The sequence below is a fragment of the Sapajus apella genome, unplaced genomic scaffold, assembly GCF_009761245.1.
Source record: "Sapajus apella isolate SASKATOON/1434 unplaced genomic scaffold, GSC_monkey_1.0 scaffold6, whole genome shotgun sequence".
In the NCBI taxonomy this organism is placed as follows: Eukaryota; Metazoa; Chordata; class Mammalia; order Primates; family Cebidae; genus Sapajus; species Sapajus apella.
Window position 1 is genome coordinate 40154055 of NW_022436946.1, and position 27280 is coordinate 40181334.

Below are 27280 nucleotides of genomic sequence, written 5' to 3' on the forward strand. Positions count from 1 at the left end.
GAAATGTTTAACATATATACATGGTTTTTTTTCTAAATACTAGTGAGTTAAATAGGAAATCAATAATGAAGCTAAAGAATAAACATGAACAATTATTTTTAAACCACACATAAAAGCTTCATGGTGTCGCAGAAGTAGAAATTTAGAGTTGCCAGATACAATACAGAGCTCCTAATTAAATTCGAGTTTCAGATAATTTTGTATGCATGGTATGTGCTTATATTAAAAAAATTTGAGTTCAGATAAAAATATTTTTATCTGAAATTCAAATGTAACTAGGAAGCCTGTATTTTTATTTGCCAAGTCTACCAATCCTACTTTAAGTGCATTATTGAAAAACAAGAAAGATAGAAAAAAAAATTAAGCATTCAACTCAAAAACACAGGAAAAAGCACAGCAAAATAAAACAAAGAAAGTAAATAGAAGGAGATTAAAGACAAAAAATAATGAAATAAGAAAACAAGATAAAATAAAAATAGTATACTAAATGTTAAAAAATGAAAAGTTGGTTCACTGATAAAAGAGATAAAATAGCAACTTCTGTCAAGTTGAATCAAGTAAAAAGAAGAATCAATAAATAACACTGAAAACAAATATGGGCATATAGAGCCAGGCCTGGTGGCTCACACCTGTAGTCCCAGCCACCTGGGAGACTGTTGCAGTAGGATGACTTGAGCCCATGAGTTCAAGGCTGTGGTGAGCTGTGATTGTGCTACTACACTCCAGACTAGGCAACAGAGTGAGACTCAATTTCTTCAAAAAAAAAGGGTGGTGAAGGACAGGGGCATATTTTTAAAAAGAGGATTGTTTTAAATTACAGGGACTTGGCTGAGCACGGTGGTTCACACCTGTAATCCCAGCACTTTGGGAGGCCGAGGTGGGCAGATCATTTGAGATCAGTAGTTCGAGACCAACCAGGCCAACATGGCAAAACCCTGTCTCTACTAAAAATAAAAAAAATTCGCTGGGCATGGTGGCGCATGCCTGTAATCCCAGCTACTGGAATCCCAGCTATGATGACAGGATCAAATTCACACATAACAAAATTAACCCTAAGTGTAAATGGGCTAAATGCCTCAATGAAAAGACACAGACTGGCAAATTGGATAAAGAGTCAAGACCCATCAGTGTGCTGTATTCAGGAGACCCATCTCACATGCAAAGACACACATAGGCTCAAAATAAAGGGATGGAGGGTGATTTACTAAGCAAATGGAAAGAAAAAAAAAAAACAACAAAGATCAAAAAAGACAAGGGTATTACATAATTGGCAAAGAGATCAATGCAACAAAAAGAGCCAACTATCCTAATATGTATGCACCCAATACAGGAGTACCTAGATTCATAAAGCAAGTTCTCACAGACCTACAAAACGATGTAGACTCCCATACAATAATAGTGGGAGACTTTAACACCCCACAGTCAATATTAGACAGATCAATGAGACAGAAGATTAACAAAGATATTCAGGACTTGAACTCAGCTCTGAACTGAGCAGACCTAACAGACATCTACAGAACACTCCACCCTAAATCAACAGAATATACATTCTTCTCAGCAGCACGTGGCATTTTCTCTAAAATCAATCACATAATTGGAAGTACAGCACTTCTCAGCAAATGCGAAAGAATGGAAATCATACCAGTCTCTCAGACCATAGTGCAATCAAATTAGAACTCAGGATTAAGAAACTCACTCAAAACCACACAATTTCATGGAAATTGAACAACCTGCTCCTGAATGACTCCTGGATAATAAAGAAATTACGCAGAAATCGAGAAGTTCTTTGAAACCAATGAGAACAAAGAGACAATGTACCAGAATCTCTGGGACACAGCTAAGCAGTGTTAAGAGGGAAATGTGCAGCAGTAAATGCCCATATCCGAAAGCTAGAAAGATCTCAAATTGACACCCTAACATCACAATTAAAAGAGATAGAGAAGCAAGAGCAAACTAATCCAAAAGCTAGCAGAAGACAAGAAATAACTAAGATCAGAGAAGAATTAAAGGAAATAGGGACACAGAAAACCCTCCAAAAAATCAACAAATCCAGGAGCTGGTTTTTTTTTTTAATTAACAAAATAGTTAGACCACTCGCTAGACTAATGAGAGAGAAGAATCTAATACACACAATTAAAAATGATAAAGGGGCTATCACCACTGATCCCACAGAAATAAAAACTGCCATCAGAGAATACTATAAACACCCCTATGCAAATAAACTAGAAAATCTAGAAGAAATGAATACATTCCTGGACACTTATACCCTCCTAAGACTAAATCAGGAAGAAGCTGAATCCCTGAATAGACCAATAACAAGCTCTGAAATTGAGGCAGTAATTAATAATTGAAAAACAAGAAAGATAGGAAAACTAATTAAGCTTTCAACTCAAGAACATGGGAAAAAGCACAGCAAAATAAAACGAAAAATAGTAAATAGAAGCAGATTAAAGGCAAAATGCAGTAATTAATAACTACCCTCCCCCCTCAAAAAAAAAGCCCAGGACCAGATGGAATCACAGCTGAATTATACCAGAAATGCAAAGAGGAGCTGGTATCATTCCTTCTGAAACTATTCCAAACAATTGAAAAGGAGAGACTCCCCGCTAACTCATTTTCTGAAGCTAGTACCATCCTGATACCAAAACCGGGAAAAGACAACAACAAAAAAAGAAAGCTTCAGGCCAATATCCCTAATTGAACATCGATGCAAAAATCTTCAATAAAATACTGGCAAACCAAATCCAGCAGTGCATCGAAAAACTTATCCACCATGATCGAGTTGGCTTCATCCCTGGGATACAAGGCTGGTTCAACATAACACAAATGAATAAACATAGCACATCACATAAACAGAACGAAAGACAAAAACCACATGATTATCTCAATAGATGCAGAAAAGGCTTTTGATAAAATTCAATATCCCTTCGTGTTAAAAAATGCTCAATAAACTAGGTGTCAATGGAACATATCTCAAAATATTAAGAGCGATTTATGACAAATCCACAGCCAGTATCATATTGAATGAGCAAAAGCTGGAAACATTCCATTTGAAATCCAGTACAAGACAGGAATGCCCTCTCTCACCACTCCTATTAAACATAGTATTAGAAGTTCTGGACAGAGCAATCAGGCAAGAGAAAGAAACAAACAGTACTCAAATAGGAAGAGAAGTCAAGTTGTCTCTGTTTGCAGATGACATGGTTTTATATTTCTGTAGCCCCAAGCAGCACTTTTGCCCTGCTGGAACCAAGGAGGTTGGACAGCTTGGTCCCAAGACTTGTCCCCACAGCCCAACACATCACCTGTGGCAGTCTTTGGCCAGAGCACCTCTTCAAGTCTAACCCGGACCCATCCTTCCTCTGTGGGTGGGACTTCTTTGCAGGATCTCCAATAATTAAAGACTTAAATATAAAACCCAAAAGCATAAAACCCTAGAAGAAATCTTAGGCAATACCATTCAGGATATAAGCATAGGCAAAGACTTCATGACAAAAATGCCAAAAAAAATGGCAACAAAAGCCAAAATTGACAAATGGAATCTAATTAAACTAAAGAGCTTCCACACAGAGAAAGAAACTATCATCAGTGTCAACAGGCAACCTGCAGAATGGGAGAAAATGTTTGCAATCTACCCATCTGACAAAGGTCTAATATCCAGAACTTACAAACAACTTAAACATATTTACAAGAAAAAAAAAAACCATCAAAAAGTGAACAAAAGATATGAACAGACACTTCTCAAAAGAAGACATTTACGTGGCTAACAAACATATGAAAAAAAAAAAAACTCAATATCACTGATCATAAGAGAAATACAAAATCAAAACAAAAACCACAATGAAAAACCATCTCACACCAGTCAACATAGCAATTATTAAAAAGTCAGGAAACCATAGATGTTGCTGAGACTGTGGAGAAATAGGAATGCTTTTACACTGTTGGTGGGAGTGTAAATTAGTTCAACCATTGTGGAACATAGTGTGGTGATTCCTCAAGGATCTAGAACCAGAAATACCATTTGACCCAGCAATCCCATTGCTGGGTATATACCTACAGGAATATAAATTATTCTACTATAAGGACATATGAACAGCCGGTCACAATGGCTCATGCCTGTAATCCCAGTACTTTGGGAGGCTGAGGTGAGCTGATCGCAAGGTCAGGAGTTAAAGACCAGCCTGACCAACATGGTAAAACCCCTCCTCTACTAAAAATACAAAAATTCGCTGGGTGTGGTAGCAGGCATATGCAGTCCCAGCTACTTGGGAGGCTGAGGCAGGAGAATTGCTTGAATCCAGGAGGCGGAGGTTGCAGTGAGCTGAGATCATGCGACTACACTCCAGCCTGGGCAACAGAGTGAGACTCCGTCTCAAAAAAAGTCACAGACACACATATGTTTATTGCAGCACTATTTACAATAACAAAGGCATGGAATCAACCTAAATGCCCATCAATAATAGACTGGATAAAGAAAATGTGGTACATATACACCATGGAATACTATGAAGCCATAAAAAAGGAATACGGTCATGTCCTTTGCAGGGACATGGGTGGAGCTGGAAGTCATCATCCTCAGCAAACTAACATAGGAGGCAGAAAACCAAACACTGCATGTTCTCATTCATATGTGGGAGTTGAACACATGGACACAAAGAGGGGAACAACACACACCAGGGCCTATTGTGGTGTGAGGGGAGGGAACTTAGAGGATGAGTCAATAGGTGTACCAGACCACCATGGCACATGTATACCTATGTAACAAACCTGCACATTCGGCCCATAGATCCCCCCTCCTTTTTTCAGAAGAAATAAATTTTTAAAATGAAAAAAAATTGTACGGACTTGAAAGGATTTTACCCCCTAAAAAGGAATTACTAAAATATGGGCTTAGGAAGAAAGATAAAAGCTAAACAAAAATAATAGGTGGGAAAAGCTTTATAGGTCATTTCTTATATACACCTTCATTGACTAGATAATTTCCTGTGTTTTTTTTAAGCATCATAGGAAAAAAAAATTATTATTTTTCAGCTCATTTTGAAGTTTGCATTTTTTTTTGACACAGAGTCTCCCTCTGTCACCCCAGCTGGAGTGCAGTGGTGCAATCTCGGCCCACTGCAACCTCCACCTCTAGTGTTCAAGCGATTATCCTGCCTCAGCCTCCTGAGTAGCTGGGATTACAGGTGCCCACCACCTGGCTAATTTTTTGTATTTTTAGTAGACACTGGTTTTCACCATGTTGGCCAGGCTAGTCTCAAACTCCTGATCTCAGGCGACCCACCCATCTCGGCCTCCCAAAGAGCTGGGATTACAGGCAAGAGCCATCGCACCCAGCCAGAGCTTGCATATGCTGATATGAATATCAAATAAGAATAGTGTAAGGAAAGCTTAGTCTCATTTTTTCACCTTTACAATAAGTTTATTATATCTTGTTTTATGAAAAAAGTATGAGGTAAATAAGTATGTAAAGTATTCCATTTGTATTTTTAAAAATACTATATTTGTGTCTAAATATATGTCTATTTTTATATGTATATTGGTAGGATTTGTTTAATGAGTCTGGGAGTTAAAACTATTAAGAATGCTAACATAGGGCCAGGTGTGGCGGCTCACACCTGTAATCCCAGCACTTTGGGAGGCCAAGGTGGACAGATCACCTAAGGTCAGGAGTTCAAGACCAGCCTGACAACATGGCAAAACCCATCTCTACTAAAAAAATACAGAATTAGCCGGGCATGGTGGCACATGCCTGTAATCCCAGTTACTCGGGAGGCTAAGGCAGGAGAATCACTTGAACCCAGGAGGTGGAGGTTGCAGTGAGCCAAGATCAAACCATTGCACTTCAGCCTGGGCAGTAAGAGGGAAACTTCATCTCAAAAAAAAAAAAAAAAAATTAAAAAAGAAGGCTAACGTAGTATTGGAAGAAGAAAGGTGAAAGGATATTTTCACTCTATACATTGTGAGTGTTCTGAATATTTTTACAGTAAGCATGTATTTAATAGCATTAAAAATGTTTTTTAAATATATTTCCCTTGCTTTAAATAAATTGAAAGAATCCTTAAAGGACTTTACACATATTTTCTTTATCATAAATGAAAATACATTTTACACTTTCAATTGAGCTAAATAGGATATTTCCAAATTATTATTTGATTATATATCCACTTCATAACAAACAAAGTAAATCCCAAAGCACCTCTCATTTAATTTGCCATGGTAAGAAGTTGTGATCTTGACTCAACTTTTACTTTTGGGGAATAATTCTGATTTAGAAACTGACCTCACAATGACCCAGCATCAACACATCCCAGAGTTTTTCATTACATCTATGTTGGTAGAGGACTGGGGGCACCTTCATTATCAGTGCTGCTTTATTTTCCTCATGAAAATAAAGAAACTTAGGATGTGCACTTAGAGTAACGTATGAGAAATTGATCTTTAATTAATTAAAATAATATAAGGATTGGCCTTTTGTGGATTGTTTTCAAGTTGCTACAGATTAAATATTATTAAAGAAGAATTTTTTAAAAATTCTCTGCATCAAAATACTTTTTAATTTAATGTTCTCCAAACTTTGAATATGTTCCTAGGGTGAAGATAAAATTAAGGAGAGAAAGAGGCAATTGGGAGACACAAAACATTTTTGTCCAGTGGTCCTCAAGGAAAACTTCATCCTACAACCAGGAAACATGGAAGAAGCAGCTAAATATCGAGAAAAGATCTACTACTTTTCAAGTGCTGAGGCTAAAGAAAAGTTTTTGGAGCATCCTGAGGAATATGTGGCTTATAAAGAACCATTGAAGGTGAAACAGTACTCCTATCCTAATGATTGCTCCCACAGGATTTTATCAGGACTTACCAATCACCATCAATTTAGTTAAGGGTGAAGACCCCAATCTGATATTACAAAATAAATAAAATATCCAAGTTCAAAGAACAACTTTTTGGAATATAACATAAAATAATTATCTATTTTGATTTCTGTAGCAATGACTTGTGTCAAACCAGCACTTAATATCTGCCTTCTTAGCTGAAGTAAAAACAAAACAAAACGAAACAAAACAAAAACAAACAAACCCCACACCTTGATTAATTCCTTACTGTAATGAGGCCAGCCATGCTAGTTAGTCTCTCAGAGTAGTGCAGGCTGATGATCTTCTACAGGATTTTGGAGAAGAGTGGAATTCAGGGATTGGTGAACTTTCAGAGGCATAAGTGGGTTGACATCATCTATAGAAGTAAGATTACTCTGGTGACAATGCTGTTGACTGGTTCACACTCAGAGAAATGTTATAGGGGTAAGTCCATCCTGATTGGTTGAGTTTCAAGAGTGAGGACTGACACTGGTAGGATGGATTGCAAAAATGTAGTCCCTGAAGTGAGTTTTCCCTGATCAATTAAACCAATTTAAAATTGGCTGAGTGGCTATTGTTACCATGGCTATCCAACAGTCATTTTTCAGTGGAGCATCGTTATAGTCGAGAACACTTTGGTGAATCTTCCCTAGACATTTTTCTGTGACAGCTTTGGCTAACTTTATCAAAACACTCTCATCATAAGCAGATGTTATTGCTCTTTGGCCCTCCAGAAGCTCAGCAAGGAAAATACATTGAGCCTCCAAAAAATAACTATTGCCATGACCTTTGCGAATAACCAGTCCACTTTTGCTTTGACTGGACCACTGCCACTTCTTGGTAGCCATTGCTTTGATTGTGCTTTGTCTTCAGGATCATACTAATAAAGCCATGTTTCATCTCCTCTACAATTCTTCAAACAAATGCTTTAAGATTTTGATCCCAAGTGTTTAAAATTTCCATTGAAATCTCTGGCCTTTGTCTGCAGATGATCTGGGTACAACAGTTTTGGCACTCATTGAGTAGAAACTGCTCAACTTTAATTTTTCAGTCAGAAAAATTGTACACTGAGCCAATCTAGATGTCTAGGGTATTTGCTATTGTTTCTGTTCTTAATCATCAGTCCTTGTCAATTAGGCCACAAACAAGATAAATTTTTTCCTCACAAATTTATGTGGATGGTCTGCTGCTGCAAACTTCATCTTCAACATTGTCTCATCTCTTTTTCAAACAAATTGTCCTTTTGTAAACTGCTGATCTCTTTGGGGCATTGCTCCAAAAACTTTCATAAAGCATCAATGATTTCACCATTCTTCTGCCCAAGCTTCACCATAAATTTGATGTTTATTCTTGCTTCAATTTTAGCAGAACTAATGTTGCTCTGATAGGGGCTGTTTTCAAACTGATGTCGTATCCTTCTTAGTGCCTCAAACTATATCTTGTTTAGACATGTTATAACAAGTTAATATGAGTTTATTCAGTGCAAAAAGGGAATCCATGCATAGTTTTGTCATAATATGCATTCTCTGTCAACTTTTTGAAGACCCCTCATATTTTTAGATTTTTTAGGAAACTCCGTACTGTTTTCCATAATAGCTGTCCTACTTTACATTTTCACAACAGTGTACAGGTCTTCCCCTTTCTTCACATCCTCACCAGCATTTGCTATTTTTTGTCTTTTTGATAATAGCCATCCTAAGTGAGGTGAGATGATATCTCACTGTGGTTTTGATTTGCATTTCTCTGATGATTAGTGATACTGAGCATTTTTTCATATACCTGTTGTCCATCTGTATGTGTTCTTTTGACAAATGTCTGTTCAGGTCTTCTTTTTCCCCATTGTTAAATAAGATTATTTGGTTTTTTGCTACTGAGCTGTTTGAGTTCCTTATATATTCTGGTTAGTAATCCCTTGTTGAATAGATAATTTGCAAATATTATCTCCCATTCTATAGGTTGTCTCTTTACTGTGTCATTTTCTTTGCCATGCAGAAGTTTTTTAGGTTAATATAATCCTATGTGTTTATTTTTGCTTTTATTGCCTGTGTTTTTGAGGTCTTACCTGGAAAATCTTTGTCCAGACCAATGTCCTGTAGCACTTCTCTGATGTTTTCTTCTAGCAGTTTTATAGTTTCAGGTCTTCCACTTAGGTCTTTAATCCATTTTGAGTTTATTTTTTATATGGTGAAAGATGGGGATCTAGTTTCATTCTTCTGCATATGGATGTCCATTTTTCACAGCACCATATATTAAAGAGACCATCCTTTCCTCCATGTATGTGTTTAGTGCTTTTATAACAAATGAATTGGCTATAAGTATTTTAGTTTTCTTCAGTTGTTTTACTACTATGCTATTCTGTAATTCCCTGGGATGGGATTACTGGAGCAAGGTATATACATCACAATATATTGCCTTATAACTTTTGATAATATCAATGTCTTCTTAAAATGAACACATGGAATGCAATCTAAACTCTTCTGTATAATTTGGGCCATTTTCATGAACCTCAATGTTTTATATAGTGCGCATCAGACTACTGATATATGTGGATGGTTGTGCCCTCACAAAGAAAACCCAATCCACTGATGTTGGGGGTCATTTAAGTACTGTGGTCATTTGTCCTTTTCTGTTGTTGTTGCTTTCAGCTGTAATTTCCACTTAGTCTGGTTTGCTGTTTGTGACCTATTACCTTGTTTTACACAAACCCAGTGGATAAGATCCTGAAATCTTGACTGTATTTCCATAGTTCTGCAAAGGGTAAAATGCACTGGGTTTTCCAGAAACATTTCCCTTCCCTACCAGAGGGTACCTTAATACAGTCTGAGCACCAGACAACCCTAGTTGCCATAGGTTTAACTGATGGGTGAGTGAGGTGTTACTCCACAATTTTATCACTAAAGGGTTAAAAATGTGATTTAAGAGTATGATATGAGGCTGCAGCTATATAATTTCATGTCATTCTGTTTTTCCCGTTCCCCTTGCAAAAACTTCAGCCGCTTTGAGGCTTTTCCTACTCAGATGTATCAACAACCCCATTCTTCCTTGCTGCCTTCACCTACCAATTTCATATTATTTCCCCACAATCACAGAAGACTTAGCTGCTGCTTCATCCCAATGCTCATCATTCTTCTTGACAGTTTCAGCATTCCATGGATAATCCATACAACTGTGAGTCCTATATGAAGATTACTGGCATAAATGGAGAAGGCTCTAAAGTTTTCTTATTAGTGAGCTTTCTGTTTGGCAGAGAGATTTTTTTTATTATCTAAGAAAGTATCTTTCCATTTTGGATTAATTAAAACTTTTGTCAAAAACAAAAATAAGTAAACTCTATTTTATTAAATGCCTTTTGGCATATGATACCAAGATAATCTTATGTGGTTGTTGATGCTCCCTGAGGACCAATGCTGATGGAATTAATTATGTTAATTGAAATCCTAATGATTAAACATCCTTGAGATCATGATGTGATCATTCCTACCCAGTCTTAAGGAGGGCAGTTAATAAGTCTTATGTGTACTAAATTACTCAAAACTGCTTTTCCTTCACTCTCCCTTTATCCCATCCCTCCCTGACCCATCCCCCTGTGGCAGGCTCCTCCATTAAGAGTATGCCTTGTTGGCCCCCATGGCTCTGGCAAAACTATGTGTGGAAGACAGTTGGCAGAAAAATTGAACATTTTTCACATTCAGTTTGAAGAAGTTCTTCAAGAAAAACTACTACTCAAAACTGAAAAGAAAGTGGGACCTGAATTTGAGGAAGATTCTGAGGATGAAGAAGCTGCCAAACAAGAACTTGAAGAGTTTGCAATTCAGGCCAATGTCAAACTTGAGGAAGAAAATACAAAGAAGCAGGTAGTAATCTCTTTTTTTGTTTTGTTGTTGTTGTTGTTGCTGTTGCTGTGAAAGGGTCTCAATCTGTCACCAGACAGGAGGGCAGTGGTGCAATCACAGCTCACCAAAGCCTCAACTTCTCCAGGCTCACGTGACTTCTTGCCTTGGTGTATTAGTCCATTTTCATGCTGCTGATAAAAACATACCCGAGATCAGGTAATTTACAAAAGAAAGATGTTTAATGGACTTACAGTTAGTTCCACATGGCTGGGGAGGCCTCACAGTCATGGCAGAAGGCAAGGACGAGTAAGTCACATCTTACATGGATGGCGGCAAGCAAAGAGAGAGCTTGTGCAGGGAAACTCCCCTTTATAAAACCATCAGATTTCATGAGGCTTATTTACTATCATGAGAACAGCATGGGAAAGGCTTACCCCCATGATTCAATTACCTCCCACTGGGTCCCTCCCACAACACATTGGGAACTCAAGATGAGATTTGGGTGAAGTCACAGTCAAACTATATCACTTGGCCTCCCAAGAAGCTGGGACTACAGGTGTGCACCACCATGCCTGGCTAATTTTGGTATTTTTTGTAGAGATGGGGGTCTTGCTGTGTTGCCCAGGCTCGTCTCAAATTCCTGGACTCAAACTATTCACCTACCTTGGCCCCCCAAAATGCTGGGATTACAGTTATGAGCCACCGGCCTGGCAGTAGTAATCTCTGCAGACAGCTGTGCTTACTGGTGTCACTCTGGGAAGTAGTAGTATAAAACTCTATAAATTTTCTAAGAAGAGCAAAAAGCCCATTAAAGTCATTTAAAGAGTCACATTTGTCATATGCTAAATGCAATTCTTCCTGCTCTTCTAGAATATAAAGTACTGAGTTTTATATGATGCCAATACAAATCAGAAAAACTTTCCTTGACAAGGCTGTTGTGTAGCATTTATTTGGAACTATGGTATTTGGTATATTTGACTTAGACAATAAAGTTTTCTATTATTGTGTTCTGATTTCTATGAAATAGCATAAAAATCTGCCCCAGCTTTAGTGGAGATCTCAAAATATTAATTTCTAATGATGCCTTATCAGAAAGTTTGTACCACCTCTGTATTAGTCTGTTCTCTCATTGCTATAAACAAATATCTGAGATTGGGTAATTTTTAAAGAAAATAGGCTTAATTGGTTCATAATTCTTCAGGCTGTACAGGAAGCATAGTGGCAACTGCTTGGCTTCTGGAGAGGCCTTAGAAAACTTACAATCATAGTGGAAGGTGAAGGGAGACCAAAGACATCACATGGTCAGGGCAGGAAGAAGAGAGAGTGAGGCAGGAGGTGCCACACACTTTTAAACCACCGGATCTCGTGAGCACTCACTCACTACAGTGAGGACAGTACCAAGCGGGGAATGGTGCTAAACCATTTATAAGAAACTGTCCCCATGATCCAATCACCTCTCACCAGGCCCCACCTCCAACATTGAGGCTTACAATTCCACATGAGATTTGGGTGGAGACGCTGATCCAGACTGTATTAACCTCTTACATGGCTTCTATCTGGAGTTATGAAATGAAAGCTCTTCATTCTAACTCACATTTTAACCATTTCTGATATAGATGGGCCATTTGTTCTCAAATGATCCAGGTGCAGTTATATGTAACACTCAAAGTTGAAGAAGGGTTGGATAATGAGTGGCATATGGTGTTCCAGTAGGCAATGAAGCACCTCTTCAAACATATTCTTTTTTCTTTTTCTTTATATTTTTTTGTTTGTTTTTGAGACAGGGTCTCCCTCTCTTGCCCAGGCCAGAGTGCAGTGGCACAGTCTTGGCTCCTGCAACCTCTGCCTCCTGGTCTCAAGTGATCCTCTCACCTCAGCCTCCTAAGTAGCTGGGACTACAAGTGCACACCACCATGCCCAGGGAATTTTTGTATTTTTTGTAGAGACGGGATTTCATCCTGTTGCCCAGGTTGGTCTCAAACTCCTAACCTCCAGTGATCCACCCACCTCAGCCTCCCAAAGTACTGGGATTACAGGCATGAGCCACCTGTGCCTGTCCTTCAGACATATTCTCTAAATGTTTTTCACCTATATTTAGTAGAGTTTGGGAGAAACTGATATCCTATTAACTTAAAAAATGTGTATCAGGCCAGGCACTGTGGCTCACACCTGTAATCCCAGCACTTAGGGCGGCAGAGGTGGAGCACTGAGGTCAGGAGTTTGAGACAAGCCTGGCCAACATGGTGAAACCCCATCTCTACTAAAAATACAAAAATTACCTGGACATGGTAGCACAAGTCTGTAATGCCAGCTACTCAGAAAGCAAAGGCTGGAGAATCGCTTGAGTCCAGGAGGCAGGGTTGCAGTGAGCCAAGATCTCACCACTGTACTCCAACCTGGACAACAGAGTGAGGCTCCATCTCAAAAAAAAAAAAAAAAAAAAGTGTAGCAATCCAGATTTTTTAATTTAACAAGTCTTTAATTTTAAAGTGCAACAAATATCTCCTGCTTTTCTACAGTTTTTTGTTTGGATTTCTTTTACTGTTTTCTGAATTGTTTAACTTCTCAGAAAGCAATTAAGGGATTTTATTTTAGATAGTAAAATTAATTCTACTTTCTGGTAGGCAGCAGTTTATTGTACCCTCTCTATTCAGTTTTAGAATTTGGGAAACAAAAGTACTCAACAAAAATAGTTTTATTTTTGTAAGAACAGTTGTTTTTTTACTATCCATTCAAGGTGGTCCTACTTTAGAGAGAATTCAACTGAGTTAATTATCACAATGTTTTCTATTTGTTATTATAATACTCTTATAGTTTGTATTTCAGATGGCTGACTGTTTGGCTTATCCCATAAACAAGATCCAGGTTGGAGAGATAATACTGTATAATTATAATACAAATAACAAAAATCAGTTAAGCCTTATAGGCGTGTGTATGATAAATTGAACAAGGTTTAGCAAAAAGTAATGAGATGTGACCCCAAGACCATGTATGAATATCAATCATATTATTACTAATAATTCCTCTTAGCTACAGTAAATATTATTTACTATAGGTTGGTGCAAAAGTAGTTGCAGTTTTTGCCACTACTTTAAAAGCAAAGCTGCAATTACTTTTGCACCAACCTATATTTCTAACCATGTTAAATAATTCGTTTAAAGAAAATAGCTCAAATGTTTAAATGTTTATAAGCAACAGTATAAAACAATGACCTCAGAGAAAAAAACAGTTTGCATTCTAATAAACCATGTAATATAGTATTGTTTATGAATATAGATTTTGGGGTTTTTAAATTGATATTTGTACGTATTTATGGGGTACATGTGATATTTTGTTACACACGTAGAATGTATAAGGATCAAGTCAGGGTATTTATGATATCTATCACCTTGAGCATTTATCATTGCTATGTGTTGGAACATTTCAAGCCCTCTCTTCTAGCTATTCTGAAATATACAAGACATCGTTATTAACTAGAGTCTCCCTCTGTGCTATTGAACATTAGAACTTATACCTTCTATCTAACTGTATGTTTGTACCCATTATCCTGCCTCTCTTCATCTCCTCTATCTCTACCACACACCCTTCCCAGCCTCTGGTAACTTTCATTCTACTCTCCGCCTCCACGAGGTCCACTTCTTTAGCTTTCACATATGAGGGAGAAAATGCAATTGTTAGCAGAGAGTTTTAAAATTTGGTTTGTTTTCTGATTTTTGTTTTTAGCTTCCAGAAGTACAACTTACAGCAGAAGAAGAAGTAATCAAATCAAGTCTAATGGAAAATGAGCCACTGCCTCCAGAAATTCTTGAAGTAATTCTTTCTGAGTGGTGGCTTAAGGAACCAATACGGTATCTTAATTTATATAGAATTGTACATTTATTTGCTTTTTTTTGTTTTATTCTTAAAAGTTAAAAATGTAGTTCAACATACATTTCAGAATTTTCTCCTTTATAGTCATATAAACTGGTGATTTTTCACTTGAGATACACATTAAAAACATCTGTAGAGTTTTTTAAAATACCGATGCCAGGACCCCACACCAAAATATTTGAATTCGAATCTCTAGAAGTGTGAACCTGGGATATTTTTCATTACCCCTAGGTTATTCTAAAGTACATGTGTGGTTGAAAGCCTGTGTTCTAAATCATGTATGTGCTGGACTCATTTCACCTGTGGTCTTTTAACAATTATAGTTAAGACCAATTAATAGTTGTCCACAGTGTTATCCCTTTACTTTGAACAATCTTGACCCCAGACAGGACAAATTTAAGGATTTCCAGGTCACCAGAGTTTAAAACTTTACCTTGATTTTTTAACCAGAATCTCATGACTTGATATCCACCAGAAGAAAGTGAAATAATATTTACAGTACTGATTATAGCACACACATATATGAAACTTACTAAGTGCCAGGTACTGTTAAACTGTTTGTTGTTGTTGTTGTTGTTTGTTTTTTGAGACAGGGTCTTGCTCTGTCACCCAGGGCAGTGGCGTGGTCTCAGCTCGCTACAACCTCCGCTTTCTGGGTTCAATCAATTCTCCTGCTTCAGCCTCCTGAGTAGCTGGGACTACAGGCACCTGCCACCACAACAGGCTAATTTTTGTGTTTTTAGTAGAGATGGGGTTTCACCATGTTGGCCAGGCCAGTCTCCAACTCCTGACCTCAGTTAATCCACCTACCTCAGCCTCCCAAAATACTGGGATTATAGACATGAGCCACTGTGCCCAACCTGTATTTTATTGCTGTTAACTCATTTAATCCTTACAACAACCCTATGAAATAAAGACTTTTCATTGTGTTATTTTGGAGATAAGAAAACTGAATCAGACAGAATTTAAATGACTGGCTATTTCCAATGTTTCTCTTAGATCTCTGGGCACTCTTGTTCACGTAGTCCCTAGTCTAAATAAGTGAGTGGGATTATTATTTACCAACTTCATTTTTAATTTCTTGTTCCCTAAATTAGATCAATAGTTGGAGGAAATTTAGGCAGTTACCTGCAGCTATATAGTCATGGGTTTCTCTTTGTTATTTAGCTCCTGACCTCACACTGTACATTAAAATATATGTAGATAGATAAATAAAGATATAGATATGTAGATATAGAGATAGACATAGATATGAATTGAAAATTTTAAAGCAAAAAGTGAAATTGTAAAAGCCTAAACAAAATAGCTAAATATTATGCACCATTAAAATTTATTATAATGAATAATTTGTAATAGCATGAGAAATGTTATTACATAAAGTTAAAAAGAAGATGTAAAACTATCATGTAATAGAGAAATGCACACATGAAGAACCAACTGGAAAGAAATAAAACAAATTTTTAATAACCTCTGAGATATAGGATTATGGATAATTTTTGCCTTTTTCATGCTTTTCTCTATTTTTTTTTCAATTTTTCTATAGTGTGGTTTATTGCTTTTATAATCAGGAGGAAAAATAACATATTTTGAAAAGGTTATTGCATTAGTCCTGGAGAGATATACTAAGGGGCTTGAACTAAGGGGGAATGGCAGAAATAGAAATGTGATACAGGGGAGGATATGCCAGGACTTATCTGTTAAACGTAAGAAGCAAGAGGGAGCTAGGGGAGAGGACCAAAGGTCTCTTAACAGGTAGCACCTTAGTACTAATGGGTCGGAAGGAAGAGCAGTTTGAAGGGGTAACAGTATGACTTTTGACAGTATAACGTGTATAATTCTGGAAGGGCATTCAGATGTAGAAACTCCACAGCTTTTTGATAATTCGGAATCAAAACTCAGAAGAGAGGTTGGGTATAGAGTTAAAGATTTGGAAGTCATTTGCAGAAAAGTGACAGCAAGAACAGTAGGAATGAAATTGTCCCTGCCAGAATAGATCAGACTGAAGGCACCTCTAAAGAAAAAAATACATATATTATGGCCAATATATGGAAATTTTGCCCCTTAATAAGAAAGGAAAAGTCACATTTTTGAATTAACAACTTTGAAGGCCGAACCTGTCAAATGTTCATGAAAGTCCTATTTGTATTAAGAAGAAAATATGTATTTAAATATAAATATTTAAAACAAACCAAATTACAGATAAGCAAGAGAAACAAATTCTTATTCAAAGGGAGACCAGTATTGACTCTCTCAATTAAACAAAGCCAAGTTCTCAAAGTTTGATTGTTTTATAAGTGCTCTCTAATTAAAATGTATTAACATTCCAGTTATTTTCCGGATTCTTAAACTCTCATCACACTATCACACTTGAGCAAGTTTGACAATCACGTTTGAATATAATCATCTTGCACATAGGAACCAGGGTACATAAATTAACAATTGTTTTCAGTTACAAGGAGACCCAGGGAAGTGGGTATGAGTTGTCTCATGAAAGGAAGCACTGTTAGAAGAAAAAATGCCAAAGGTGAGGGCTCCCACTACAAGTGGGCTGGCCAGGTGTACTCTTCAAATACAGAGAACCACGCTCATTAGGCTGGGCACCCCTCCCAAACAGAGAACTGCTTTTCTCTTTTTCCTATGGTCTTCTCACAACTTTTAGTAAGCTTCCATTTAATAGTAATTGTCTATGAACCGATTGACTACAATTTTATATTACAAATATATGTATGAAATAGTGTAATTTTAATCCAATTTGATATATTTTGAAAAAGAAATGTCATGTATACAACTAGAAATATTAAAAGAAATAAAAGATAGTAGAGTGAATTTCTAAACTATTCATTGCATACAGAAAGTTGAGCTTTATCAATTACTTTTTTTACTTTTTTTCTTTTAAAATATTTAATTGACAAATAAAGATTATGTATATTCAAGGTGTACATGAAGATTTAATATACATTGTAAAATTATCATTATAATCAAATTAATGAACACATCCATTATCATATTTTAATGAAATAGAGTAATTTATGAAAATTTCCATCAGTTCCACAGGTTTTATACTAGATGGTTTCCCACGATATCCAGAAGAGGCCCAGTTTTTGGGGGAGCGTGGATTTTTCCCAGATGCAGCTATTTTTATGCAAGTTGAGGATCAAGATATTTTTGTTCGCCTCCTTCCTGCCCAAATTGAAAAGTGGAAACTAAAACAAAAGAAGAAATTAGAAAGGAAAAAACTGATCAAAGACATGAAGGCGAAAATCAGGGTATGTGTCTAGCAAAAATGCATTGAATAAATCTGTTCAGCATCTATTTAGTGATCTATTATAAAGTGATCTTCACACAAAAAAATAGTTTCCTAATTTTAATGCCACAGTAAGCATGAAACATTTTTCATCAAATATTAAGACTATAATGAGAGTTAAATATTAAAACCATAATAAGAGTTAAGAGTCAATATTTGAGGCTTTTGTGGTGATCAGTGTCTTAATGCTTCTCTCTTTATGGCAAATAAAAGATAGTTATGGCAAATAAAAGATAGTGGTAATGCCAAGGCTTCCCTCTTCCAGACATGGGAGCAAAGTGAAGAGGTAACGAACAGAGATTTGAAACACAAACAAGTAAAATTTCAGAGATCTTTTTCACCGCCCCTGGAGTGATGACACCATCCATCAAGGCCATGCGAGACTGCAGTGAAAATCAGATCCACATTAGCTTAGAACATTGTCCCTAAACCTACATTCTGAAGAGTATTCCATAAAATGTTCAGAAGTGTCACAGGGAACCAGCAATTCCACTACTGGGAATCTGTCCAGCAAAAATGAAAATAAAGTATACGTAAAAAGTTATATGTGAATGTTCATAACAGCCTTATTCGTAATAACCAGAAAGTAGAAACAACCCAAATCATCAACTGATTAATAGAAAAACAAAATGTGGTATATGCTTAGAACTGAAAACTACTCAGCATTAAGAAGGAATGGCCTAGTGATACACCTGTAACATAGATAAAAATCAGAACCATTATCCTGAGTGACAGAAGCCAGGCAAAACAGGAGTGCACCCTGTACAATTCCATTTATATGACATGAACTGAGAAGGCAAACCTGCAGGTCTGGACTCGGGTAGAAAGAATGGGCTTTTGAGTCTGGAGCTAGGATGGCCCAGAGGATACATGAGAGCAGTGTTAAATGTTTGAAGGGCTTTTATACCGAAGAGAGCTTGGAGTTACTCCACATGGCTATAGGGGAAAGAACTACCAATGGTAGGAGGAAGGTACGGGGAAAGTATATTTCATTCTCAGTAAGACAGCTCATAAAGAACCAGGACTGAAGGCAGGGAGCTTCTTGCCAATAAATAAGCATAAACTAGATGGACATTTGGCAGAGGAGAATGGAAAAATGTGTCAGAGAGCTCATCTATTAAATCCAATTCTGAGATACTAAGACTTGTTATGTAATACATTCTCACAACTCAACACTCATTCAATTACAGACTGCCAAATGTTAAAGCCAAGCAGTTCTTCTTTCATTGCTCAGACAGTCTTCAAATTCCTTTCATCTTGGGGTTAGCCAGAGGAAATCCCTTCAAGGTCATTGCCATCCCTTCCTCTCCCCAACCACATTAAGGTTGCACGTCCCGGGCCATCACTGGTCTGCACAATATCAAGGCAGGCAGAGTTCTTAGCTATCCAAGAACTATGGAAGTAAGGAGGGAGATGGAATATACCCAGCTCCATACTGTTCTTGATGACATTCTTCCCTTTTTTGCTGCCTAGTTTTTCTGATAAGGTAGGCCAAACTGTCTGCCATGCGAGACAAAAGCCCGTTCATATGTTGCTTCACTGTGGGGCCTGGCATATCTAGGCCAGTGCTAAGAACAGAAATCTCTGTGATGACAGAAATGTCCTAGATCTGCGCTGTCCTATACAGGAACCACTAGCTGCAGCGGCTGTTGAGCACTTAAAATGTGATTAGTGTGGCTGAGAAATCAAATGTTTAATTTTATTTAGTTTTAATATAAATAGCCACACACAGCTAGTGGCTATTGTACTGGACAGAACAGCTATAGGGCAGTGAAGCCACATCCTAGACATCACATGCTTTAAGAATTTTAGGGACCTAGAACAGGAAAGCTGCAGGTTTCAAGAGCTAGTTCATAACCTCAGGTATTTGCCCCTTCCTTTCCTCACCCACTAACTCTAGCTCAATTCAGATCTTTCTTTGCTGACACCAGCACTCCTACTGTGACCTAATTGTCCTCCCTGGCTTCATCTCTTCACGTCCCAGACCATCTTCCTGACTACCTCCAAGTGAATTTTCCTAAAACTCCATTTTGATCAAGCCACCCCATTAAAGTCTGAATTCCCAGTCTTATCCCAAATTTTTTAACTTTTTATCTCAGTTGACATAAATACAAACCCTTCTCTGCAGCAGCCACCATATTGTATGCTTTGGCAATTCCATATCTGGTAGTTTTATTTTTTCTTTTTGAGATGGAGTCTCACACTGTCGCCAGGCTAGAGTGCAGTGGCGTGATCTTGGCTCACTGCAATCTCCGCTCCCTGGGTTCAAGCGATTCTCCTGCCCCAGCCTCCCAAGTAGCTGGTACTACAGATGTGTGCCTCACCACATCCAGCTAATTTTTGTATTTTTAGTAGAGATGGATTTTACCATGCTGGCCAAGTCAAGAGATCAAGACCATAACTGGTAGTTTCTAAAAGCATCCTCACATTAATTATGTGACATTACATGAGTTAAACTCTGAATTTCTGTTAACTCACCTCTAGAGCGGGGTAATGCCTTGCACAGATATGTTCGGAGCAGAAAATGAAAGGATATATGTTGTAGTGCTCAGGATAGTGCTGCCATCTGGTGGCAGTTTAACAATAATTAGTTAAACCTCACCAAATACTTAAGTAAAAGGAGCAGAGGAAAAGTAGACTTAGAATGTGTATGTGTGCTATTGTGAATAGTTTGCAATTTTGTGATGTATACAGTTGTCTTTATGTATTATGAAAACACAAAGGATACTATATTTTCACAACTTCATATTTAATGAACCTATGGTAAAAATATGTTTTATAAAAAAAGGAAATAATGGAAGTTTTTGTAAATTCTTGCCATGACAAGAACTATAGAATCTTTCTGGGCCTCATAAACTATATGCAGTTCAGTTTTATAATTCTATTTGTAAATACTTCTTGCATGCCTACAAGTCATAAGTTCTTAGGAATGTGTACTCAAAAGCAACCAGATGAAAGCATTCAGTTCTGCTTATCTGGACCAGACCTCCAGAGCATGTCCTCAGGCACCACTCTATGCTCCTGGTAAGGGAGTCCAGTTTACAGAGTCCTGAGCCAATTAAGTCCCCACACGCAAAGAGAGCAGATTAGTTTTCATGAAAACCTTGGAGACCCATCAAAGGATCCATTGTGTTAGATGTAAAGGACTCTGGGAAGGTTGGAGGACTCTATATATCAAGTCTGTGACTGTCTCCCAAGCACATACACTTTCCCTATGTTGTCATATGTATTTTTAGGTTTGTTAAGCCAGGGGTTCCCAATCCCTGGGTCATAGATGGGTATTGGTCTGGGGCCTATGAAGAACCAGGCCACACAGCAGGAGGTGAATAGTGAGTGGGCGAGCAAGCAAAGCTTCATCTGTATTTACAGCCACTCCCCATCACTTGTATTACCACCTGACCTCTGCCTCCAGCCAGATCAGCAGCACCTTAGATTCTCATAGGAGCATGAACCATATTGTTAACTGTGCATACAAGGGATCTAGGTTGCACAGTCATGAGAATCTAATGTCTGATGATCTGTCACCATCTCCCATCACCCCCAGATGAGACCATGTAGTTGCAGGAAAACAAGCTCAGGGTTCCCACTGATTCTACATTATGGTGAGTTATAAAATTATTTCTATGGATATTACAATGTAATAATAATAGAAATAAAGTGCACAATAAATGTTATGCATTTGAATCATCCCGAAACAATCTCCACCTATGGTCCATGGAAAAATGGTCTTCCATGAAACAGGGCCCTCATGCCAAATTGGTTGGGGATTGCTGTGTTAGGCTATTTAATAGTATAAGAGTTTATCAAACATTTTCAATGAATTGCCTCCAAGTATTTCCCTATTTCCTGCCACCAAAATCAACCAAACAAATGAGCGATAAATTTTGAAAAGGAGTTCTACACTTTGTGGAAAGAGTAACTGACCCCAAGGCTATTTATCCCTCTAGAAGAAAATAGCTAATCAAGAGGTTCAGAGGTACAAGGATGCAAGCCAAGCAACATGATTACCACCATCACATCCTTTCCTGCAAAGTTCACTGTGTTTCTGCCTAAACATTATTCCCACTTTGTATAAAAATATATTAATACAGGGAAAAAACACTTTTATCATTCTACATTACAATTTTTTAATGTCTGTTTCCTTAACAGGCTGATATGATTGCTAAAAGAAGGGTTGAACTTATATTAGAGAGAGAGAAAAGAAGGAGAGAGGTAAGTAATTTTTTTGTTGTTGTTGTTCAAAACTGTCTCACTCTGTTGCCCAGGGTAGGGTGCAGTGGCACAATCGTAGCTCACTGCAACCTCGAACTCCTGGGCTCAAGGGATCCTCCCACCTCTGCTTCTCAAAGCTCTAGGATTACAGGCATGAGCCATCACACCCAGCCTTTTCCTTCTGGTGTAAGACACCCGTGTAACAGCTCTTCAAGGCTGACTCTCTTATAACCTGATTTCTGTCTGTATAAAAATGTCCAGATATTGTTGCAACCTAGTGAGTTAGAAGGAAAGCGCCGCTCTTAATTTGAGCTCCAAATTAAGAGTCCTTTATTTGCCGGTGACCAAGAGTCAGCTAACGCTCAAAATCTCTCAGCCCCAAGGAAGGGGCTTGATTCCCCTTTATACCTTGATTTAGGTAGGGGAGGGGGAGCCTAGCTGAAGCGGAATTTTGCAGAAGCAGAACAAGCAAGTTAGATAAGGAAGCTGGTAACCAGAGGGCAGGAGGTTCCCAGGATTGTGGGTTGCTAAGGGCATTTCCATACAATTATCAAGGGGGTTGCAGGAGGAACTTGCCATACAATCAATCACCAAGGAGGGTGTTCACAACAGCAGGTAGACTTGCCAAGCAGGATAAGGTTACAGTGGTTACAGGTACTGTGAACAGTGTAAACCACTCTTAACAGTGTGGCGTGACCCAATAATGCATCTAAGGGGCCCGAGGTAAGAAGGGAGAAGCTAAGATGGAGCTTATCAGTCTCACAGCTAAGATGGAGTCAGTCAGGCTAGCACAAGTTAGGTTATTACACTACAAGTGCAACCACATGTTACCCTGGTGTGAATATGTTGGACTTCATGCAGAGGACTGCTGATATTATACAATGCAACTACAGGCACAAAGCATTGCAGAGGAGGGGCTGAAGTAGTTGCTGCTTTGTCAAAACAAAATAGTTACAACCAAAAGTAGATTTTAAAACCACTGGACCAAGAAAATTATGGTGCCATCTAAGAATAAGAACCCTCCTCTTTATTATTTGCCTTGATTTTCATTCATTTATGCAAAGCTTTTAGGTTGCAGTGAATGCCAAGAATGAAGTACTCAGACAATTCCAGCTGAGCAGGCCTGGGGGTAGCTCTTCTGAGAGAGTCCACCCCAGAATCCATCTACCATGTATTTATTGAAAGGGCCTATATTAACTACAAACATTTACTAGTTGGCTATTTGAGGTCAGTTACTGAGGCACCAGTGACCTTGTACAACACTCAAACGGCATTCTTGGGAGGCTGTTTTCAGCATTATCACACAACACACTCTACTCCCTGTCCTGTTTTCAGGGTCAAAGAGTTTCATTCTCATGCACAAATAACATACACCTAGGGCCTCAGTATTTTTCCATGCACTGACCTCAAATGCTTTGCACATAAGCTTGAATATGTTGCCTTGCACGCCCCCCCACATCTCCTTTTTTAATTCTTAGAGCATGCTGGTCATCCAATGCAAGGTAAGCTTCTATTGTTCTTCCCTGGTCATAAATGGGTTGGGTGGGTGCACAGAGCCATCTGCAGATGCCTAGCAAACAGATACAAAAAAGAATAAATATAGCGGCCATCACCCAAATGTGTATCTTTAACCTAAACAACCAAGTGTTGGGGTTTAACCCCTTCTTGTAATTGCTGAAGGGTACTTGTTTGTAATTGCAGCAACCATTCTTCAAGTTATTTGTTGAATTCACACTCGAGTGAAAATTTGAGAAGACAAATGGTCGTGAGAAGCCCCTTGGAGATGCCTTTCACTCTCTCCCAAGCATATTGGGAGCTATTATATGGCAGGAGTGTGATACAGATAGAAGTATATTGCCAATCTCAATGTAAATTTTGATGGGTTAGCCTGCTGCTGATCCCCCAGCCATTCAACAGCGGCTTCAAGAGCCTCCAGGCAAGACAGAACAGCTTTATCAATATTTACCTGTTCTTGAAATTCATGGGTTACATTATATACCATGTGGTTCACCACCAAGACTACCTGAATAGATCCTGTCAGAAAACAGCTTCAGTAGCTTCAGTTGCTTATATAATAATAGCTGAGACTAAAAAGGCAATTAAAGTGGCCAGAACTCTTTTTCCCAAGTATGAGGTAGTGCTTTTCTAAATAGCTGCAGGGTGGAATCTCCTTCCAAGCTCCAGGTTAAATTTACAGAGAGCCACAGTTCTGCACACTGTATTAAGAGCATAATATAGGTTATATCTACTGTGTAACGTTTCAATGAGACAAGTATGTAGCATACCAACTACCAGGAGAGACGCTAGTACTATAAAAGGATTGATTCTGCTCTATGTTAGGAACACCTTGCCCAAACAGAAGTATATAGGGTTGTGTAGTACAAATCAGGACTGTATCAGTAACATTATTGTGCAAAAAGAGGGTATAGTTGCCACCACTGGTAATGTACTCACCATATGAAAGAACCTATTCAAAAAAGAGAAAGGAAGACATAATCTCCAAATTTGGGTATGAGCAGGGCTTAAAGCTTGTTTCCCTTTTAGTTGTAATATTGGTCCTTGAAAGCCCATACTCGGAACTATTGGAGGGACATCCAAATCCGATAGTCTGATTTGCAAATATAAGATAACCATGGGCACCCCAATCAAGTAAGGTGCCATTATCAAACAGAGGTCCTTGGTATGGTCCAGGTTGTCTGCATGGAGATCACTAGATGGCCTCAAACTTGTATTGCCAGTTCCTACTCAGACAGCATATAGGAAGATTGGGCACTTATGTAGCTTCATTAGAGACCTCAGTAACATTAGTAGTAACAACAGAAATAAAGGTCAAATTTGCAAGCTTAGCATCCCTTTTGGGCTGATAGTAAAGATACTCCTGAGGAATGAGAGTAACACACTTACCATGTGCTATTGTGAAAAACAAAGAGGGGAATTACTCGACAATAAAGTCAAGGAGTCATTTCATTTAATTCATCCCAAATTTTTAGCTAAAGGGTAAGACAGGGACATCTATCGACCTCCTGTCCAAGAAATATCATTAGATGACAAAGACAGGTCAGCATCTCACCATGTAAAAACATTAAAAACCAGGGGATTTAGAACATTACTCCAATGAACATGTTCTTGAGCTGATCCCACTTGGCATAGGAAAAGAATTACCAGCCACTCTAACATCCTTATGTGTCTTACTTTCTCAGAAGTTTCCCCAATTACCGCCAGATACATAAGAATCCAATTCTCTGCAGTTGCAGGGGCTCCCAGGGATGCCTGTTGATCCAATCTCTTTAGCTGTCCCCAGGTAATGTCAGATGACTTCCGAGTCATCACCATCATTGTCAGTTGATTCTCCAATAGCAAGCCCTGTTCTCTAGGAGAGAGCCCCATATTCCCCCTTTTTGGTTTATTAAGATATACTTTAGGAGTTTAATGAGCTCGTTTAACAATGGCATAACTGGCTGAGTAATAGGGGATGCCAGTCTTGTGTTGCATGTGTTAAAGTTGCAATGCATATGTAAATTGAGCACTAAGATAGTAAGGTCTATTATCAGTTTTTGTAGTTTGTGGAAGGTCTAAAGTTATAATAGATTCAAACAAATCAGTAATTGCATCTTTAGTTTTTTTCTCTGGTCCAGGGGGGTATCATGTACAAGCCTGTATAAGTGTCCACGTAACGTGGAGAAATTTAAAAAGTTGAAAGGGTAGATACTGAATAACATTAGTTTGCCAGATAGCATTAGGCACTAGACCTCGTGGGTTGGCACCAAGCCCTAAGGAAAAAGCAGAGAGATAATGCTATTGGCAATCAGGACAAGTTTAATAATCCTGTGAGCTTAAGCAAGTGTGAAATAAAACTGTTGTTTAAGACTGTGGGCATTCTGATGAAAAAAAGCATGATCAGCTTGAGCTCACAAAAATGCAGAAGAAGCTGCAAACCACATTTGTGGTTGTACCAGAGCATCAGCTCAAGCGTTCCATTCTGATAAGGGACCAGGTAGCCCAGAATGCGAGCAAATATGTTTGATGTAAAGAGGGTGATGACAGGCACACAGAAGCTATTGCACTGCAAGAAACAAAGCTAGTAGAGATTCATTAGTAATGCCCTTCACATGTGCAAGATCTAAATGAGTAATACCAAATACCACATAAGCACAATCACTAACTATATTTATGTCTTAGTGAAGAAAAGTTTGTAAGGCCAATATCGGGGCATCTAACTCCTCCTGTTGCATAGTTTTAAAAGGCCACTGGATTTTGTGTTGCCAATTTTGAATGGCATCTTGTCACACTATAGCTGTCTTTTCAGTTTTTTCTGAACCATCTGTAAAGACAGTGATGGTGTGAAGTAAAGGCTTAGAGACACCAATAGATGTAAATTGAACAGGCACAGTTTGTAAAAAGTTTAGAAGCGTAGAGGCTGGTAAATGGAAGCTGATATTATCAATAAAGTTAGCCATTGCTACTTGCCAATCAAGATCACAAGCTACGAGAGTTTGAAATTGTTCCTTGCTTAATAGTAGGAAAAGAGTAGCAGGGTTATATCTTGATAATTGGACACAATGTCAGTGCCCCTTTACAAGAAGAGAAGCTATTAAATCTGTGGTCTTTTGTATATGTTTATAGGGGTTGTGAGACAGGTAACTAGCACATAGAATACAGAAATGGCAAAAGATAAAGGCTGCCTGTTAAACAAAGGCATGTAAGGGATGGATATTTAAAGTGATTTTTACCATATGTTGGCCCTTGAAGGTTATTAGAATGTGACTGCAAGTCACCAGGATAATAAACCTACATTGAGTTTGCTTAAGTGTGTAAAGAAAAAAAGAAAAAAAAAAATCCAAAAAACTTTTTTAAATGTCCTTAGGTGCTAGCCATTTTCCTGTATTAGCCTTTAGCTGGAATGTCTTAGAAGTGAGCTTGGGAAAGTAGGGCTGTGGCTGATTTCTTCCCATCTGCTCCAGGCTCCTTAGGCAGCCTCTCTTTTTAATAGCCTGCCACCTGTTACTACTCTTGCCCTGAGAGGAAGGAAGGGAGACTACAAGTGGCAGCGAGAAGCCAGAAAATAACCAGGTGGTAAAGTATGTGTATAAGTGCAGAGGCAGAAGGCAAGAAGGTAACAGGCTGGGAGAAAACCATTCACCTTATCTTCCAGGCCACCTACGCCTGGAGCCAACCTTGCTAGGTAAGGTACTGAAAATATACTGGAC

The 27280-nt window shown here is 38.2% G+C and overlaps 1 protein-coding gene across 3 annotated transcripts in view; it reads left to right on the plus strand.

Annotated features, from left to right (window-relative positions):
• AK9 (adenylate kinase 9) overlaps window positions 1-27280 on the plus strand; it is a 190039-nt gene that overhangs the window by 126697 nt on the left and 36062 nt on the right. For all 3 annotated transcript variants that reach the window (XM_032275055.1, XM_032275052.1, XM_032275053.1), the window contains 5 exons: window positions 6591-6803; window positions 10448-10708; window positions 14411-14535; window positions 17604-17823; window positions 22011-22073. In XM_032275055.1, the coding sequence (XP_032130946.1) occupies window positions 6591-6803; window positions 10448-10708; window positions 14411-14535; window positions 17604-17823; window positions 22011-22073 (882 nt within the window). The remainder of the gene's footprint in view (window positions 1-6590; window positions 6804-10447; window positions 10709-14410; window positions 14536-17603; window positions 17824-22010; window positions 22074-27280) is intronic.